We start from the raw sequence: 20891 nt of genomic DNA, 5'->3' as shown, positions 1-20891 counted from the left end.
GTCAGGGGTGATGGGAGTTGTATTATAGCAATCTATAGGAAGGTCATAGCTCCCCCAGCCCTGATATAGCATATATACATAAGTACAGATAGTTTGTATGCAGGATGAAAGTGCCATAAGCTGGCATTCTTTCTCATGTAGATTACCGGTAACTACAAAGGGTTGGCTGTAGAATTCTGTGGTTCTAAGTGCTGTGTTGCTTGCACATTAACAATTGCAGTACAGCAAATGTCTCAGTCTTTTCCTTGTTTATGTTATGTGTGTGTCGGAGCCCTGTTTTCCAGCATGTGTACACATAGTTGCAGGTGGAAGAGGGTGTAGCAATGACATAGCACTAGTAATCCACATATTTTTTTTTTATAAGAATTTATTGGTTTTACAACAAACAGCATACAAACATAACACCCACATTAACCCACCCCCAACTAGAAATAAACAAATACACAAATACCAATAATTCTTCTTCTTATGCTATAAAAAAAAAAAAATTTCTTGGTCGAATCTTGGTACAGACTTCCCCTGCCTTTTCACCTTCGGTTCCAATCCCAAATATTACTTTAATAACATCTTATACCATCTTGATCTTAAAAAATCCAAATATCTAAAAATTAAAATCAACAGCTTCTTTTTAACAAATCTTGTTTTATAATAAACAATATTTTCCCATTCTTAGCTTAACATAGATCAGATCATATTATAACTTGATATTAATTCCATACAAGATTCTGGTTCTTATCCCCTTATTTTCAAAATAAATCATAACAAATATCTTCATTCACTATAACTGCTGTTAGTAACAAAAATTTAGAATACCTCTTTTCTTTCTCTAAAAACTTAAAGTCTTGACACACCGGTTTCAGGTTACCATAATGCATTCTTTTCCTTTATACCTTAATATCATTCACCCTATCCCCCTTCTGTCCATTTTCTTTGGTCGTCTTGCTCCAGAGCTGCTCCTCGCAGTATCCTTTTTCTTTACATAACCACAGATCCAGACTAAGTCCAAAGTAGTCCTTGCATAGAACATCAGGGTGCACGCCTTTTCCCCCAGCCTCTCCGGTTCATCATCACATTCTTCTTTTATTTGTGGATATAAACATAAAGTTCTCACCTTCGCTCCCAAGCTCTCACCTCGGGAGTTAGTTATAACAATTTTCTCCGTCCTGGGTCTGCCACCCCCATGGGACGATCCATTACTCCGGAGTAGCCATACCTTTTCTTCCTGTTGTTCAATCAGTCCCTTCAGTTCTGTGCCAAGGCTCTCCTCCAATGCAGCCATTTCCTGTACAGTCTCCTCTGTGGGATATAACTTTTTTGACATATGACAGTTCAATATCTCCAATTTTCGGTTGAGCAGTTCCAGTCTCAATAAAATAGTCCTTTCTTCATGGGTCATTTCACAGTTCGTAACCAAGTCAAAAACAAAGCCGAGCATGGCAGAAGCGGGCATAGGTGTCAAATTACAGTTTCGGTTCTCAGACTTCTCCATCTTGCCAGTAACTTTCCATTCAGTCAAAGTCTTTCACGGCCATTTTCCCCGAATCCAGGGTGCAAGAACCAAAAATTTTCAAAAGAGATACTGTCCACCAGTTTAGTCCCCAAAGGGGAAAACCATAAGTCTCACTTATCAAATTTTAAATACTTTGTTGCCATCGCTGTAACAGCAGTCTCTTAAGCTGGTTATTTTCTATCTCCCGAAGGGAAAGAGGCAGGCTCCCTTTCCAAATGTCCCCCAGGTCGTCAACAAGGCACAAAAACAGGTCCAATCCAATACTCACGACACCGGGATTCTTAAACTCCAACTTTGACAGGTAGAACGTTAACGCACATCGCGGGGGCAACCGCCGCTTCGCGTCCCGGTTGGGGCTTGTCCCCTGAAGCCCGGCTCCGTTTTCCCTTCACCCCCACTCCCCCTTTACAGGGGGAGCGAGGGAAGGGGACGGAGTCATAGTGGGCATAGCCGGGGAGCCCAGGGTGCGGGACGCTCTTCCCGCACCCTATCGGAGCCCCGCTTAGCGGTAGCGGGGCTCCAACCCCCGGGACGGGCTGGGTCGCCTCGCAGCCGAGGCAACCCACGACCGCTCCGCCATTGCGTCGCCGCCGGAAGTCCAGCACTAGTAATCCACATAATAGGTGGAGACAGACCTTTGAAACTTAAAGAAATGGATGTAGAATAATACTGCAACTCAGCCTAGTAGCTTGAAAGACAACAATAAAGATTTTCAAAGCAACTGAACTCTGATTTGAATCAAGGCAGCAGTCCTGGGGAAAGAACTGGCACCGTATGCAACTTAATTTTTGTTGATACTTCTTTTGATGAATGGAGGCACAAAATGGGAAACACAGTGCCACTTTTAAGTTGTGAGATCCAAACACTGGTTGTTTTTTTTTTTAATAAATAAATAAATCACACCCGTTATTAGCCCAAAGTTTATGACTCATTTTGCTATGAATGGACATTCACTTTTCCCAGGTTGACTAAAGTGGGTTATGTGAAAATGTGACACTTGGTTGCTATAGTTACAACCGAGGGAAATGCAACCTAGCAGAAAGCCTGTTTATGCCTTCCCTCTTCTTTTTACCAATTTTGTCTTTCGGGTTTTTATTCAATAGGATGCCTTGTGAAGTCTTGGGCACCCATACTGGCTACTTCCAAAGCACAACAGCTCTTGTTCCGCATAATAGATTACTTGCTCTTGCCACATGCTGTGCTCCAGCAAGACAAAGAGCTGCCTGCAGCGATGTTGTCTGCCATTCGGGAGAATCTTCCTCTGTTTCTTCAGGTGTGTATGCCTGTGATGATAGATAGATAGATAGATAGATAGATAGGGAAAACTAATGGCTGGCAACAGAGGCTTGTTGTTGTTTTTACATATACCGTGCGGGTGGCGCTGTGGTCTAAACCACTGAGCCTCTTGGGCTTGTCGATCAGAAGGTCAGCAATTCAAATTCGTGCAACGGGGTGAGCTCCCATTGCTCTGTCCCAGCTTCTGCCAACCTAGCAGTTCAAAAGCATACCAATGCAAGTAGATAAACAGGCGGGAAGGTAAACGGTGTTTCCATGTGCTTTGGTTTCCGTCACAGTGTTCCGTTGCGCCAGAAGCGGTTTAGTCATGCTGGCCACATGACCCAAAAAGCTGTCAGTGGACAAATGCCAGCTTCCTTGGCCTGAAGTGAGATGAGCACCACATCCCCATAGTCGCCATATCTGTATTGCTATGGCCCCAATAGCCCAGAGTACTTGCCTGCCTATGATACCAAAAGCAGGTGCCAATCTGTGAAGGTGGTATGGTACTTCTACCCAAGTAGCATTCTGTACGCAGAAAAAATATGAATCATACCATAACAAGTCTTGGGGTTCTTTAAAGGCCTTGTGATTCCCAGATTGTGGCTCATAGGAGTCTTTTTGATGGCTCCCGGGGGGGGGGGGGAATTAGAGGTAACTCAAAGGACAAGGGATTCTAGATTCTAGATTCCCCTGCCTTCATCTCTTGGATTTATAATTTGATTGTGCCGTAATGGAAATGAGCATTACCCATGCCAGGGCTACAATCTTGTGCCAAAATATGGTCTTGCAAGTAAGCCCATAGATGTTAAGTATCCTGCCTTGTACACATATATCAATTTTGGTACATTTGTGGCACATCAGTAGTATGATTGCCTGGATACTATTGTCACTCGCTGCAGGTTTACTCAAGCCTGCCTGTTGTAGCTACTAGCTAACAAATCCTGGTTAGTTATTCCTTCAATGCATATCTACATTTGTAGTATTAATTCCAAGATAAAATTCCTGGGCAGATTTTCTTATCCTAAAGGCACACATATTATTTACTCATCAGAATGCTAACTGCATTCTCTAACAAAACTCAGTTTTGTGTTTTCATATTTGTTGGAACAGTGCAGACATACAAACAATATTGGCACGGATTACTGATTCTCCATTGAATTAAAGAAAACATTTCACCCATTTTTCTATTCCCATGAACCTGCCATGATAAATTTTTCTGTTGTTACTGATGCTTGACCATTTTGCTAGTGTGAATTCCAAGTAAGAGTCTTTGTGAATTCTCCAATAATAACCCTTATGACAGGAGACTCGTGATTTACCTCCGTTCCTGTCAATCTCTGGAAGTACTCTCAAAGAAATCTGCTTATACAGATTGAGGGCGGGGGGAAAGTAAGGGAGAATACACAGAGCATACAAAAAGTCATGGACAGAAACCCATCTTAATTCTTTGCTGGGATAAAAACCCACCAAAAATTAATGTAAAATAAGAAAAATGTCCAAAAATGATAACCCAGGTATGAAACAGATAAGCCATATGGGTGAGATACAGTAAAGCTCTATTCTACATGCAAAATACTACTCCGGTTTTTTTAAGTCTAAGCTACAGTCCCTGAAATCAAATAGATTTTTTGAGTATATTGAAAAGTAAATATTAAAAGTGAAAGATAAATACTATAAAAATAATATCTGTAAGCAGATATTTTAAAAAAATGACACTTCTAAAGCCACAAGAGAATACCCAAGAGAATTTTTGCCCCATGGAACGCCCCCCCCCCTTCTCCCCCCCTCCCAGCATGCCTTTCATCTCACTTGTTTTTGGGGGCTGTTTGATTCTTGTATCTTTCTTGTAGTTGTAGGCATGCATTCCCTTTCAAACATTACGAAAACATCAAATCCCACAGGTTACTTCAAACCTTACGCTGTGGACTTCCCCACCCTGGGCTTCAATATGCTGCTGTGCATTTGATACCACATTTTTAGGATCATTTGAAGGAACTTCTCCAGTGTTTCTACCTTTAGTTTCACAAGGTTATTTTTTTTAATCCTATTCTGTCTTTTTAAAAACTCCCCAAACCTCTTTATGTGCATTAGAAATTGATGGCAGTCCCTGTAGTGTTTTCAGGTGATATAAGCCAGGCTCCCCCATTATGTAGCCAGCAACATTCAGTTTTGCTCAGTCATTCAGACTTATTGGCAATGGGAATTGTTTTAGGTGCAAGATGGATAATGGTGAATTTCTCATGTTGTGTCGTTCTCTCCCCATTTTGTAGGGCTTGTCCTTTATATGCTGCCAGTCTCAGACTCACGTGGCCTATTTGAATCAGTTGCTAGGAAATGCAGTTCAGCAGTATTTTGGGCGCTTCCTCCCTTCCTCACCTTCTGCTCCTCGAGCTGGACAGCAACACCCTATTTTGCTGGCCATGTGCTGCAACAGCAACACCACCCCAGGAGGCTTGCATCTCCGTAAGACCACTATGCAAGTCATCAGGTAATGCCCAGGGAAAGGGGATATGATGTATTTGACATTACCATTCTCTCCAGGTGAAGAGTTTCGGGGGAAGCTTGTGCTATTGTAGAATAAGTTGTGAAATTAGGAAACCACTCAGGGACATGCCAATTTTGTTAAACACTAGAAAAGTACTCATGTTATTATTAAAAGAAAAACTGCACAGAAATGATTGTTTGTTTATTTATGCGTCACTTCTCATGAGGCACCCAGGAGCGATTTCCAGATATAGCTTATATAAAACAGTTACTTATATATAAACAGTTGTATCTATGAAGCGGCAGTATGTTGTAGTGGTTAGAGTGCTGGCCTAGGACCTGGGAAACTAGGCTTCAAATTCAGTCATGAAGCTCACTGAATGACCTTGGGCTTCACCTGCCTCTCAGCCAGCCAACCTGATACGGCTGTTGTGACAATAAAAGTAGAGAGTTCCACATATGCCACCTTGAGTTCCTTGGTTATATACTCCTTGGTGGGATATAAATGTTTGTGTGTGTATGTGTGTGTATACATGCACATATATGCACAGAGAATTAAAAAAAAACACTTATAAATATTAGCAACAGTTGTATCGCAACAGTACTTACATAAAATCAACTCCAAAATAGGTACCAGCTGGGATGAAGATTTTTAGAAGGCTTGTTGAAAGAGCAACAGCTTTAGAAGGTGCCTATCTGATATGCGGTGGGAAGTGCCACACTGAAGGCCTGATTCCAGCTTTGTGCAGAATCGGCCTCCTGATAGGATAGTATCTTCAGGGTGAGGTGACCTCATCAAAAAACACGTAGATATAAAAGTATTTGAGTGGAAGCTGAAATAGAGGCATATGGATTTGTTTGAATAATAAGCAAATGTCAATAAATTGCCATATTGTTTTTTTATCCAAAAGAACATGAGATAGGCACTGCTAATTCACTTTGGGGCCCTTTCTGATTTCCTTCCAGTGAAAGTTACCTGTCGTTCAAAGGCCATGCCCCTCCTCCTCGCCTGGCTTCAGTTCTTGCTTTCATTATTGAAGCATTTCGGAGGACCAAGAGCATTGAAATGTGTGACGTTCAGCTGCTGCTCCCTGCTGTGTTGAAATGCCTTGTGCTGGTTAATGAACCACAAGGTGAGCTTGTAAATTTACTGGTGGGGGGGGGGGTTAATTAAAAAATTACTTTAGAGCAGGGATGGGCAGAACGTACAAAGGGATCTACTGGTAGATCTCTGGATATTTTGAGGTGGTCAAGGACTTCAGACTCCCCTTCTATTAAACTGCACTGCAGAAATTAAGACCGGGGTGGGGGGAATAACCAGGAGTGCATTTTTGTGTGTTGAAGGACTGGGTTTCATTCACTTTTGTTCTTGGCTTAGAATTCAATATTTGAACTGCATTTCTTTCCATTTGGGGTTTCTAGCACACAACAAGGTAGCTCCCACAAGTCTGAAATCTGCCTACCCCTCCTGTAGAGCATAAGCAAAGAAACAGGTCTGTACCTTGAGCAGCTCACTATCTACAGGCATGCTGACATCCACACAAACCTGTCAGGCATTTGAGTAGTCTAGGGTGCCTTCTTGGGTTGCAGCTTAAAACGAGCCGGGTGCTGGTCTGCCATGAACACACGCCTTACAAAAGCCAGAAGTAAGGCCCACAGAGTTCAGCAAACATTTACTCCCAAGTAAAGTGTGTTAAGTTTGTAGAAAAATCTGCTACTGCTAGTTGTAATTTATTCTTGTAGTAACAGAATGAGCCTTTTGCATCAGTTTAAGTTTGTGCCACTCAAAATGGCATGTGAGTGTGGATGTCACAGAGAGAGAATCAAGCCTATATTGTCTGCTAGAGCTGTTTTCCTCTATTGTCTATTAGAAAGCTCCATGTGATTTGTTTCCTGCAGTTAAAAAACTGTCTACAGAGATTCTACAGTGTGTTGTAGAAGGCTGCCAAGCGGGGTCAGGAGGAGAGCTTGCCACCCAGCTGACTTCTGTGTTTAGGTAAGTAGAAAACTGGCCAATTGGCACTGAAACGATTGCAAGGCATTTGACAGAAAACATGTTCTTTTAAGCAACTAATTATCCCTAACATAATTTGAAGTTGATTGTTTATAGTACTCCCATTCTTGGCAAAGCGGGTTGTCATGTGGATTGGCCAAAACAAGAAAGGGGAAACTATTTAGAACAAAGCCACAAATATTCCCTTCCCCCACCCTCAGTGGATTTTTAATGCCGTCGTACAAAGAAGGCATTGCAGGCTTAAAAACACAGGGGCGCATGTTAGGATAGTACTCAGACAGAATTGCATATCATCCCTAGCAGGGAACTGCCTCCCACCTCCATGGCGTGTGGGTGACTTTCCTCTTGTGAAATTATCACACCATCATCAGCAAGTACTATTTGAGCCCTGTTCAGATGCTGAATTTCCCCATGTGGTTAGAATTGAGTGAGGGACAGCAGGAATGCACTGGCTACCCTTCTGCTCTGTGGCTTTGCTGTGCCTGCCTCCATCTCCCTTTATGCCTTAGAGGGCAAATGTCTGCAGTTGGGAGCCTGACATAAATCTGTGCCTGGGGTTCCTTTGCAATCACCACTGTTAAGCCAGCACAACCTAGAGGTCTGAACAAATCATGAATGTGAGGATTTGTCTGGGGCTCCCTACAGTCATTCATTCATTCATTCATTTATTCATTTATCACTTGATTGTTAGGAAACCTCCAAGTGGTTTACAAAAATAAAAAAACAAAATATTGACATTCTCAATTAAAAAAAATTAAAATACACTTAAAAGCAGGTGTTTTAAAACACGAAAGCATTTGTGTTAGAAAGTTTAGGGGGACCACTGACCCCAAAATATAAATTCAGAATTATCTCATGCTATCAAGACTTGCAGTCAAGTGAATAGTTACGTTTCTTTTGGCACTAGAGTCCACTTAGAAGTGGGGACAAGGGGGTCACCAACATAGGTTTCTCATCAGATTAAAAGCTCGAATCAAATGATGAACTATTCAAAGAAGGAAAGGGTGCATATTTTGGCTGGATAATTTCATTTAAATTTAGCACACTTCTTCAACAAGTGATAGCTGGATGGAAAGGAAAGCTCAGTATCCCTCTGAAATTCAAATTTCCTAAGATTAACATTGACTCTACGTGATTTTGTCAACTTTCCCTTATGACACCCAGGGACGCAGTTGTGGAATTTTAGATCACTTGTGGTATCGGAAATGGATAAAGGGATTTTCATCACAGTTTTAAATTGTCATTTGTGCAAACTATGGTTTGCCGTAATGTTTTGAATTGAGTACTTTCTCCAGCACATATTGTATTGAAAAAATAAGTGTTGTATACTTGCTGGATCTGTGGTTAGCTTTTAATTTTTTTATATTAAAAATGTGTATATATTACATTACCGTACTCCTTTTCTTGCTGCTTCTATATCTGATCCTATGAGCTCCCTGGACTCCTTTTCAAATAAAAGTACACATTTATTCAGTAGAGTTTGTTTTCTGAGAATCTTTTTTTTTTTTTGTACCTTGCACTAAATGCCCTTGTTTCTTCCTTCAGGCAGTTTATCCAAGATTACACTACTGTGTATGATAATCAAGTTTACAGCATATTGGAAGCAGTGGCAGTCTTGGACCAGTCTCTAGTTATCAGCCTGATTCCTGCTATGACAGAGGCCCTGAGGAATTCAGAGTACAAACAAGGTCTTGGCAGAAACGCTGTGCAAAGGTATGTTTGGGGATTACTGTTGCTTCTGAGTGATGAACAGAAGTTCACTCTCTCCACAAAAGGCCTATTTAAACATACAGTGTAGGTTTCGTTCAGGAAGGGTTTCTCCAGAGTTAAATTCTTCCTGGATACTTAGCAAATATGGATGAGATTTATGAAATGAAACTCCTTTTGTGTTTTGTTAAATGCTTTGCATTGAAATATGCCAGTAAGCTGCTATCAGAGCCTGATCGCTTCGCAAAGGACTCTGCTTTTTTTTTTGGGCTGTGTGAACCCTGTCTTATTTTCTGTTAGAGTTTTGTTTAAATATAAGCAGTATATAAATTGCCCAATTACTTAATTGTCTGTCGCTTTATATGCAAATGTTATATACAGTAGTGGGTGTCGTCCCCCAACTCCATTTATAAGTAATAGGCTAGTATGGCACTAAGGGTATTTGGTATGTGCTTGAAAAGCAGGCTCTCAGAATTAGAAGGAAATAAAGAATTAGAATTAGAAGGAAATAAAGCGGGTGGCGCTGTGGGTTAAACCACAGTGCCTAGGGCTTGTCGATCAGAAGGTTGGCGGTTCAAATCCCCGCGACGGGGTGAGCTTTCGTTGCTCGGTCCCAGCTCCTGCCAACCTAGCAGTTCGAAAGCACGTCAAAGTGCAAGTAGATAAATAGGTACCGCTCTGGTGGGAAGGTAAACGCCGTTTCCGTGCGCTGTTCTGGTTCTCCAGAAGCGGCTTAGTCATGCTGGCCACATGACCTGGAAGTTGTACGCCGGCTCCCTCAGCCAATAAGCGAGATGAGCGCCGGAACCCCAGAGTCGTCCGTGACTGGACCTAACGGTCAGGGGTCCCTTTACCTAAAGTCATATTATTTTTGCTGCTCCTGGCAAATATCTTTTATCAGAAGGAAGCTGATTTATACAAAGCTTGCCTCTCCCCACAGCTTCTGCTTTTCTTGCATTTCAGGGGTTTTGAAACTATGCTGATGCTTTCTGTCGGCTATGGAAGTGGAAACAGAAGCCAGTTTAGTCCTGCAACTATTTATATTATTATTAATAATATTATATATTGAATTTATATACCAACCCATACCTGGAGGCTTCAGGGCAGTTCACAGAACAATTAAGGACTTTCACTCATTATGCCTTGTCTGAGTCCACTTCTTAAGGTCAAAGGAATTGTTACTGACATAACATAGGCACGCAAGTCACGGCCTCTGCTTAAATAACTGCTGGTTATCTAACTTACATAATTTTTAAATACAGGGTTATCTGGCCAGGAAAGCTGGCTCCTGATGCAGACTCGCATCTGTATCACAATATCCACCTGGTCTCCATTTAACCAGATGGATAGATAAAAGTGATGCAGATGGTTAGGTGCACCATATTAAATCAAAGTTAGATTGAGCCTAACTATGGCGTCTAGCAGGGGTGAGAAACCTCACGCCTAGAGGCCAAACGCAGCCCTCCCAGCCTCTTTATCTGGCCTTGCTTCACATCCTCCTTGGGTGTTTTGTCCTGGCTGAAATGTGCCCTTGAGCTCTGGCAATGCTTCTTGCTTCCTTGGAAGGAGAACAGAGGGGTGTGTGAGTTTGTGTAGAAAGTTCACATTTGTTGCTCCACCCAGAATGGAATGAGGCCCTCAGGCTGAAAAGGTTAGAATCACAGAGTTGGAAGGGATCCCAGGGGTCATCTAGTCCAACCCCTTGCAGCGCATGAATATTTTTGCCCAACATGGGGCTCGAACCCACGACCCTGAGATTAAGAGTCTTATGCTCTACTGACTGAGCTATCCCACATCTCTGCTCCTGGTATATAGTTTTCAAAACAACCAATGCTGGTTCTTTGGCATGGCCATGGTTTTCATTAGACATTCTGCACATGCTTACACAGGTATTCCGCGTTATTTCATTTTCCAAGGCTTCAGAACAGTTCTGAGGTTGATTCCCTCAAATTCCCCTTAAGTAACCTGCGAGTGACATGACTGATTTCTCAAACTCCGTGACACTGGTTTTAATTAAAGTGTTATATACTTTTGTTTTTTGTTTTTTTACTCCTTAACAGAGAAGCCTATAAAAGACTCTTATCTCTGCTCAGAGAGGCTGGACAAATGGAAATACTGAAGCTGGGAAATGAAACGCATTAGCAGCACACCGATTCTTATTTTCCGCACAGTCATCGCAAGGAATGCTGGTCCTTTATGGAGACTGCCAATTCCCTGTCTACAGGTGGATGCTGTCTTAGCTTTAAAATGTGTACTCTGTCCCTCGGCAGCCTTTGGCTGTAACGTTTTAATACTGCATGCAACGTGGGCGGGGTGAGGAAGTAGCGCCGATCTTTTTCTCTTTTCATACGGCGACTGCAAAACCATTGAATCCTAGTAGCAGGGACTATCAGAAGGAAATGACAACAAGTAAAGGAAAGTTGATGACTTAAGGTATTGTTGAAGCCCCCCGCCCCCCTGTTAAAGCAAAAATAGTCAAAGGGCAGCAGCAAAGGTAATCTCTAACAGTGAAGTTTTTTCTGCTCTAATGAATCAATACGCTGTGGCTGTCAGGCCTTTCATTCTGACACCTTGAGTGATGTTTTGCTCACAAACACTTCATATGAGCTTGGCGGCTGCGAGGGGGTTCAATCTAAGCAAGGCCAGGGTTAGGTCAGGATGCTTCAGCCTCCTTATGTTAACAGAAGAGCTGGTGTCCGTGTTGCGTGGAACGGTGACAGCTGTCCTCGCGTTGTCCCTGTATTAAAAATGTGTAGATGTGCACTGCAGAATTCGACCTCTTAACCCCCCTCTCTGTTGTCCTTGTACGGTTTTGCTCCTCATACGGTGGAGCGAGCCGCGCTCCCGTACTTGAATAACAAGGGCTGGCGCAGTTATAAGAATTGCTACCCAGGTCAGTATACAAATGTCATCGATTCCTTTTCTCCCCACCACCCCAATTTTCTATTATCAGTATAAGAATCCCTAGCAAGGAAAAAAAATGTTTCAACCAGATTCTAAGACAGGGAGGAAGGAATGCAGGTGCAAAAACATCTTAATTCAAATCTCTGTTTACTTTTTTTTTTGCATCACGTATGATTACATTTTGTATGTAGTAAATTGGATTTGTTAGATATTTCAGAATGTTTATGGTATTTTATCCCTACAGTTCTGAGCTCTATCATAATTCTCCCTGTAATTTCCAAATTTATTTGATGTATGGAATTCACGCTTCCATTAAATTACACAATCTTAGCAACTTACAAGTCATTTGAATTGCAGTAGTGAGTTTTATGGACTTGGCGGCAAAGTCAGGGAACCAAACTAACTTTTCAGAGTTAATGATGAAAGACTGTTTTTTTTTGTGTGCGTGTGTCTATCAATTACTGCCATGGAAACTTCTCCATAATCTTGTTCAGAGCCTTTCTGTATTGTTACCGTATTCTTATGTAAAGGTAGCAGATTATCTCTTTCCTAAATCAACTATCATTACTTCAGATAATACAGTAACTAAAAGCCTCTCTTAGGCTACTTAATATTGCAGAGCATGGAGGTTCTTTTCATTATGAAAGTGACTTTTTGAACCTGCATTGTAGCTTCTTGTAAGCTCCTACACCTGGGAGTTTTATTCATCTCAAAAGGCCTCCATTTCTAGAGGAAAAATTAAGCCTCTTCAAGTGAGGTGCCTTCAAAACCTGAGTCTCAGATAACGTCTTTAGCATAGACTTCTTCAAAATAAAGCCTCTGTCTTCTGAAATAATAGAAGTGTATATTGTAACAAACTCTTTAACTGAACAGAGTAGTTTTTATTATTTCCAGAATAATTAATACTTAACTGGGATTTTTTAAAAAAAAGGTTTATGTAAAAGTAACATTGCTCTCAGTGCATAAAAAAATACTTTTTAATGTTTCCAGTTAAGCAGTCAGTTGAAAGATTTATTAACAAAGCACTTTTCAAAATACTATCAAATGACCACTGACAAATGATCATATATCTGTGGTGTTATGCAATAGATATGATTAATAATATTGCAAGTGAGGTTTGTAAAGTCTTCTGCTAGCTGGTTAACTAGAGAACTTCCAGAACAGAAAATAGGAAACTTAAAAAGTGATTCTACAGCCCACAAAAAATGATGGAAACTGAGCTGCATTGATCCATTTTTGTGTTGTATATATTGTGTGTGGATGCCAAAAGTTGCTTATGCTCCTTTTAACATTGCTTTGTTATAAAGTTGTTTTGTTTTATGGTAAATTCATTTATAAAAATCAGGACCACAACTCCTGATCATGGAACCCGCTTCAAAGCAAGTATGGGTCAGAAGCATGTTACCCTGATTTATAATTGCATGTCTAGAAAGACTGATGTGAGTGTAACCACCCTACAGTATTCTAACTTATTTGATTCCAAACTAAAATCCTTTTATTGTGACTCGTTTCTTAACCTGTTTCTGCTTTAAACTACATCTGGCTTTGAAAAGGTGTGACAGCTGTTGCTGTGATCACATCAAACTGATAAAAGGAGCCCATCAGTAGACTGCGTTCCAGAAGGTCCACTGTGCATCTATTACTTTATTATTCTCATCTGTATAAAGGGGAATGTTCCACATTGCAATAGGGAATTCTTCATAGAAGAATGAAGGAAGCCCCTGCATGTATGCTTTGGAGCAGAGTGGGGGGGGGTCCTATTAGATCACCAGCTGTTACTATTTTTAAAGAATATCTTCAGAAAGTGTACTGCTAATTAACTCCTGAACCAAATCTGTTTGACCCTAGTAAGAATCTTGGTACTTGAAAATCTCAACTTGTCAATTTATAGTTATTAGTAGATAACAGTTGGGGCCTGCAAAACAATTGTAGCAGATCCAAGTAGAATCCCACCAAACTCTTTAGTGGGTGACGGAATCAAACGAAGGCTCCCTTTCCATCTGTCTTGTTTCCTCCCCAACCATGTCATATTTTCCAAGGCAGTAGATTACCAAGAAGGAATAGAATTTGTAGACTTGGAAGGGACCCTGAAGATCATCTAGTTCTTCAGCCCCCCGCAATGCAGGAGTGTTCAGCTGTCCCATACAGGGATCGCCATACAGGGATCGAACCTATAACCCTGGCATTATCAGCACCATGCTCTAACCAACAGTGCTGGTATCTGCGGTATCCATCACCAACGTGAGGGGTAGGCCTTTCCTAGCATCCACAGGGCTTCCTTCCCAACTGAAATTAGGCTTGAAAGAAGCATTCTGTTGTAGCCAATGGAAAACAGCTGTGTGCAATACATCTAGTAAGTGAAATGTATTGCACTCTTCCTCTTGTTGCATTACAGTCCACTCCTGTATATACATGTTTCATGCAATCTGCAGAACTTTGGAGAGGGCTTGGGACTTTAAGTGGGAAGCCTATTGGACTTGGCCCCATTTTATTTTATTTTTCTGCAAGGGGAGAGTGCACTTGGTGGAGAACCTCACCTGACCAGTTTCCATCATCAGTAGTCAGCAGGCTGATGGACAAGGTAAGAAACAGACTAGTATAGTTTCAGGGCCTGCTCTAGAGTATTTTGGGACCATTTTTGTGATGAAAATTTTCCATCTTTTTCCACCGAGAAGCTTCTATTCTCCATACCTGTGTTGCACTGTACATCTGGATGGTAAGTCTATCTTTCGATTTTGTATGATTTTCTACAGTGCTATATGTTTCAATGAACTTTTATTCCAGGCTCCTCTTGTAAACTTGAAAGAATCTGGGCGCCTCTGATACATTTTCACTTTAGTATAGGGAAAGAAAAAAAGTCTAGCACACACACCACCTTCCCCCACCCCAAATTGCTTACAGTTTCTAAAGCATCAAATGGTTGCCCGTGATACTGTAAAAAGAGGGGGGGGGTCATTGTTGCAAAATTTCATACTAATTGCCATCATTCACAATTATATTTACATCCACTTCGTAAAATTTCCCATTTTTTTATTGTTGAGAAGATGAAGATGTGTTTTAAATTGCAAGAGTTTCATTTCAAATTAAGTGATGAAGCCTCTTCCTTCTTACAAAAGCTTCTAAGATCCAGGGGGTGTAAATGATACCTTTTATGATGGAAGAAGGCATGATTTTTATTGGGGGGTTTTAATCTAAATAGTATTTGGTATAGTTTTCCTGGCAGGTTATCATAGATACACTAAATGGATATATCTAAATGGACCAGTTCGTCAAGAAAATAGGTAATGCTTATTGTGCTCATTTCTTCATTTCATTTTGTGTCTGGAGAGAGTAGTATTCCAAATATTAACTGAGACAGGCAATGAAAATGGTTAGGAATCAAATTTGCTTTTTTTTTAAAACCGCTTCAGACACTCAATCTGTTAATCAGATCATATACAGTCGTACCTTGTGTTACGAACGCTGCATTCATCACGGGTTATGAACCCGGAAGTACCGGAACGGGTTACTTCAGGGTTCAGCAGTTCGCGTATGCACATCAAATGACGTGCATAAGCGCCGAATCGTGCGGCGAGCAGACGCGGCGCTCAGGATGCGGACTGCTTATGATGTGAACAGGGCTCCGGAACGGATCCCGTTCGCATCCAGAGGTACCACTGTACTAAGAGCATTTTACGACGTTTGTATGAATTTGCTGATGGAATCTTGCTCTTCTGATGCCATATACAACACCCTGGTAATCAGTGGGCAGTTTGCAAATGTTTGTTGAAGCACCTACTCCTTTGGTGTCTTGTGATATACAGGCAAGTTGGCAACTTTTGCTCCTCTTTCCCCCCACCCCACCCCCACCGCTTTTATGGTAGTGAATAGGTCTGTGCCTGGCTGTCCAGAAATGCAGATTGGCTTATTTCAATATGTTTTCTTTGAGAAACTGTTACAGTCGTACCTCGGGTTATGTACGCTTCGGGTTGCGTACTTTTCGGGTTACGAACTCCGCTAACCCGGAAGCGCTACCCAAAGCGTGCGCGATTCGCGCATGCGCAGACGTGTTCCGCGATTGCGCAGAAGTGGGGTTTTTTGTTTTTTCCCGTTTGTGCATGCGCAAACCGAATTTTTTGGGTTACGTACTTTTCGGGTTACGTACAGCGACCTGGAACCAATTAAGTACATAACCCGAGGTACCACTGTTGTTCCCGGACCCTTCTTAGTCAGCCATTTTAGCTGAGTTCAGGTGTTCAACCTAGCTCAAACAGATGTCTTTCTTAGTTCAAATAGTTTATCTGCTTCTTCCTACTCAGTCCATAAATGCTGTAATTTTTCTTTCCTTCTGCTTCAGAGTGTTTGTCACATACTAAATATGGGAATTCTCTAGCCAGAATGGACATTTTATTTCCCCTTTAGTGTGAGAACCAAGTTATTTCTTCGATGGTAGAAGAGGTTCTTGTAGTAGTATGGGTGGGCCTGCTGGGAAGATTCTGGCCAGATCAGGACCCCTCACAACTGCTCTACAGGCTACGTTTTGGCCCAAAGTCCCGAGGTTCCCCATCTTTGCTTTATCTATAGACTTCTTAGTGAGGTGGCTACTGCTGTGCGTACATTTCATTAATACGAGCAACAATGGGAAATGTCTTGGTCACATGGCTTGCTATTATTATGTTGTGGTTCACAATCATGTAAGCAATGCATAGGTGATATGACATAACGTGCAATTCAGTTTGTGTGAGACTTGGATGATGCAAAGTCTTCAGCTATGTTCATCCAGTTGGGCAGTTCAGTGGGACTCGCATGCAGATTTCCCAAGTTCATTAATTTACTGGAATTAAAGTTATAGGTAGGCTTGGTAAAAACAAAAAAAAACTTGGTTGTTGAAATTTGCTTTTATCTGACATTGCAAGTGCTAGTCGCTATGCAGTGTCATAAACAGACCTGCTGAAATGCTGCCTTTCCAAATTGAAATCTAATTGGCAGAGAGTTTTTCTAATACCAAGAGAGCATTTTTTATGTCTTAATGTCTGTTGTGCAAGGCACATTTGATGCCAGAACAATGGATAATGCATACCTCTGCAACAAGCATGGTTACAAATCTGTATAGTTATTCCTTTCTTTCCGTACTAGAAGTACCTTTGAATGAATGACAGGTGTATCTTCTTCACCATTAGAAAAGCACAAATTGGAAAGCCAAACCTTGCAAAACATAGCAAGTTACCACGTTTAAAGATGTTGAAGCTGAGCATCCTGTGCCTGAGATTGCAAACACAGTAAGTGGCTCTTGCAAACCAATTATAGGCTTAATATAGTGGAATATCATGAAAACGTGAGCAGTTTCTTTCAAAACTCACGAGGAACCAGACAAACTAGATGCATATTTGTTTTGGGAATGCTGCAATTCCTACAACTTGGATCTAGCTGAACAGGCTGGTCAGAGACCCAGAAACAATTTATTGTTCAAAACATACTTTGGGAGAAATGAATTTGCATCGAGTAGATTTCTAGAGCTGAATTTTTTAATGAACATTTGTGCTTTGTACGCCAAATGTGAATTCATATACAGTGGTGCCCCGCTAGACGAATGCCTCGCTAGACGAAAAACTCACTAGACAAACGGCATTCGTCTAGCGGAAGCTGCCCCGTAAGACGAAAAATTTTCGTCGTTTTTTTTTTCGTTTAGCGGAGCACGGCTGTCATTGCCGCTTCGCTAGACGAAAAAATTCGTAGAACGAATTATTTTCGTCTAGCGGGGCACCACTGTATCCAACTGTCACTGTTGTTAACAGATATGAATGCTTTTTAGCACTTAAGTCTTAGCACCCTGGTAAGAAATATTTTAACTGATAAAGAGTTTATGGTTATAAATTATCTATGATGTGCATTACTCATGCTATGCAAAATTAGCCATGACTTGATGTCACCTGTTCTCCAGAGTGGAGGGATCTATGGTAGTGGTGAGGGGGAACTTTTGCTGATTCTGTTGTCTTCCTGTAGCCTCCAAAGCGTCTTCCAAAACCTCTTAAAACAGAGCAGGAGGTACGGGAGTTCTGCAGATTGCAGTGGAAGAAGGAAATAGGTAACAAGTCACCTTCACCCATTTCTAGGTGCTTATCTACAAACACTGTAGAAACTGCATCTTTGCAAGGGTAATTTCATCAGGATAAGTGTTTGTGTGCAACAGATTGTGTCTTGCAACACCTTTATGTGTGGTACAGGTCTTAAGAGTAGTTAGCATGCACATAATAGTTTTCAAATGTAAAAATATTGCGAGGCAGAGATGATACAGTAGTCAGACAATAAAGTTTATTGTAAACTGTACATATGCCTGTAATATAGAATGGAGGCACATTTGTATGAATGTTTTCTGGTATTAACTTTTACCTATGCAGCTGGCAGCTTCTTGGTTGTGAATTCGCACAGCAGACAAACAAAATGGTTCCCCTTGTAACTGTGAGTTAACCAATTTTATTTTCAAGATATTCCAAAAAATATGAATATATTGCACATTAACTAAACTTGGAGCTGTCGGTAAGAATGGCCTGTATGGATGAAACTGAAATGTTCCATCAAATGGGTATTATACAGGGCTAGAACAGTAATGGGGACGCGGGTGGCACTGTGAGTTAAACCACAGAACCTAGGGCTTGCTGATCAGAAGGTCAGCAGTTCGAATCCCTGCAATGGGGTGAGCTCCCATTGCTCGGTCCCAGCTCCTGCCCACCTAGCAGTTCGAAAGCACGTCAAAGTGCAAGTAGATAAATAGTACTGCTCTGGCGGGAAGGTAAATGGCATTTCCGTGCGCTGCTCTGGTTCGCCAGAATCGGCTTAGTCATGCTGGCCACATGACTCGGAAGCTGTACGCCAGCTCCCTCAGCCAATAAAGCGAGATGAGCACCGCAACCCCAGAGTCGTCTGCGACTGGACCTAATGGTCAGGGGTCCCTTTACTTTTACCTTTAGACAGTAATGACTGCACACAGGTGAAGGTGATAACCCAGTTATATCACCCCACTTGTTCAACTGACATGTCATTTGGTGCAAAAGTCAGGGAGATAAAGGGGAGCCCCATTGCGTTTGCCGTGGTGACTGGCTCTCCTCCCTTAGGGCCTGCGTTCTAGTTCGTTACTGTCAGGTATTCATAGACTTTGACACTTATTGTCACAATTGTTCCTTGGACAGGAAGTCAAGACTTTGGGACCCTGGCTCTGTGATAGAGCACATACTTGTAGGAAGAAGGTCCCCAGTTCAATGCCTGGTATCCCCACTTGAAAGGAACAGGTAGCACATGTCATAAAAAGACTGCTGCCTGAGACCCTAGTAAGCTGCTGTCAGTCAAGAGCAGACAGCAGAAGTTAGATGGAGCAATAGGCTGACACAGCATAAGGCAACTCCTGCTAGACAAGGAGATGTATGGTTTCCAAACAAGGTTCTGTATAATTTCAGGAGCCATGTGTTGATATTTAGCACTCCAAACTCCACTGGCTCCAGAGCATTCTCTGACCTGACTACCTGTTAGTTAGACAACCTGGGAGGAAGTAATGCAGACTGCAAAATAGGCTCCTCCAGTCCGAAATTTAAAAAAGCACAATATTTAGGTTTCCTAACAATACAATTTCCAGTGCTCCCAACTATACATAAAATGTGTGACTAATTTATTGAAACTGACCACCACCACCACCACCACAGTAAGAAAGCAGGATATATTCTTTACTAAGTGCAAACTCTTGTAACAGTTGCCCTTCCAAAACTGTCTTGGGGGAGGGGGCAGTGCATAGCATGTCTTAATGCCAACTGCTTTGCTTACAACATTCAAGCTGCTTGCTACTACCCTTCCCCAGCAACAGGATCCTCAAGTTAATGTGAATTATACATTTTTAGTTCTTAAATCCCTCTTGCCTTTTTTGTTAACTGTAAGTGCTAAATATTGGGAAGGCTAGTATAGAGCAGTGCAAAATTGCCCAGAGCCAGATGCTCAATCAGCTATTTTAAATTGCTCTTTAGGGCAAACTTAAATAGGCAAAAATAAATTTCAGAATGGTCTCTAGACAAGAGTTATTCTCCTTGCAGCTTTTGCCAAATGAAGATACTGGAATTAAGCAGGAGGGGGTGGGGACAGCTTCCTAAAAGTTTCTACTAAATAGTTCTGTAGTTCAAAAAACCACTTTGGATACAAGACGTACAAACTCAAGCTTAACAAAACAAACTTCACTATGTCTAAGTTGCAATTCCTGGTCTAATTCTATAGGGAACACTACAGCAAGGCGTTACAACCACCTTTAATGTGCCTGTCTCACTCCTCCATTCTACATGACACTTTGTTTCTGTTGATAGCAACCACCTAGCTGTCTTTTCTCCAGCATAAACTACCTCCATGAGGCAGTCGTAAGAAACATCTGGTTCTTCAGAGGCTAACAGAGCTCCTTACACCTGCAGTTGAGAAATGTTGAAAATGCACAGCAGTTACAACTTCAAGGTTTTTCTAAGATCAAGAGCAAGTACTCAAATAAGTCCTTTTCCAGCCTTTTTTTAATGAAGTCCAAACTCATTGCAGTTGTAGCCACATTTGAGAATTTCTATGTTTAAGTGAAAAAGCTAAATTCATTTTTTGCACATCTTTGACAGTACCTAGCGCTAGAAGCAACGACCTATGAAAACTAAAATCAAGGATCCCTTTTTTAGCCAAATATATTTAATTGCATATATAGTATTATGTTTCCTCAATGACTTATCACACTCTCTTTTGCAAAGCACTTTGGGAAGTCAGTAATCCTGGCAGACCCTTTAAGTGTGAAGCCAAATAAACTGCATAAAATGTTCCTAGAATACTTAGTGAGCAAAGATGCCCAAGCCCTGCTTGAAGGTAGGAAGGTCTAGTTGCCAATTCTGGCCCCCTTTCATTGGTGTTCTTTTTGGCTTCTACTGCATTTAATACAATAAGAATTTCAGAACAATTCTTCCCCTTTTGGTTGATTCGAAGATGAAATCAGGATGGATGAAGAAGCTTCCT

At 41.5% G+C, this 20891-nt stretch overlaps 1 protein-coding gene across 1 annotated transcript; it reads left to right on the top strand.

Moving 5' to 3' along the window:
* Positions 1 to 5225: 5225 nt before the first annotated feature.
* Positions 5226 to 11303, top strand: LOC117043604 (protein MMS22-like). Its single transcript, XM_033143462.1, has 5 exons — positions 5226 to 5276; positions 6239 to 6405; positions 7172 to 7268; positions 8832 to 8999; positions 11054 to 11303. The coding sequence occupies exons 1-5, from the start codon at positions 5263 to 5265 to the stop codon at positions 11133 to 11135; spliced, it is 528 nt and encodes a 175-aa protein (XP_032999353.1). The 5' UTR covers positions 5226 to 5262; the 3' UTR covers positions 11136 to 11303.
* The last annotated feature ends 9588 nt before the right edge of the window (positions 11304 to 20891 follow it).

This window comes from Lacerta agilis, chromosome 3, assembly GCF_009819535.1.
Source record: "Lacerta agilis isolate rLacAgi1 chromosome 3, rLacAgi1.pri, whole genome shotgun sequence".
Classification (NCBI taxonomy): domain Eukaryota; kingdom Metazoa; phylum Chordata; class Lepidosauria; order Squamata; family Lacertidae; genus Lacerta; species Lacerta agilis.
Note: the sequence above shows the minus strand (reverse complement) of the source record. Positions and strands in the feature narration are given on the sequence as shown.

What these genes read in the sequence shown, in the direction of transcription:
- LOC117043604 (XM_033143462.1), top strand. An exon ending in CAGCTGACTTCTGTGTTTAG is followed by an intron (nt 7,269 to 8,831) that starts GTAAGTAGAAAA and finishes TTCTTCCTTCAG; the next exon opens with GCAGTTTATCCAAGATTACA. An exon ending in GGCAGAAACGCTGTGCAAAG is followed by an intron (nt 9,000 to 11,053) that starts GTATGTTTGGGG and finishes ACTCCTTAACAG; the next exon opens with AGAAGCCTATAAAAGACTCT.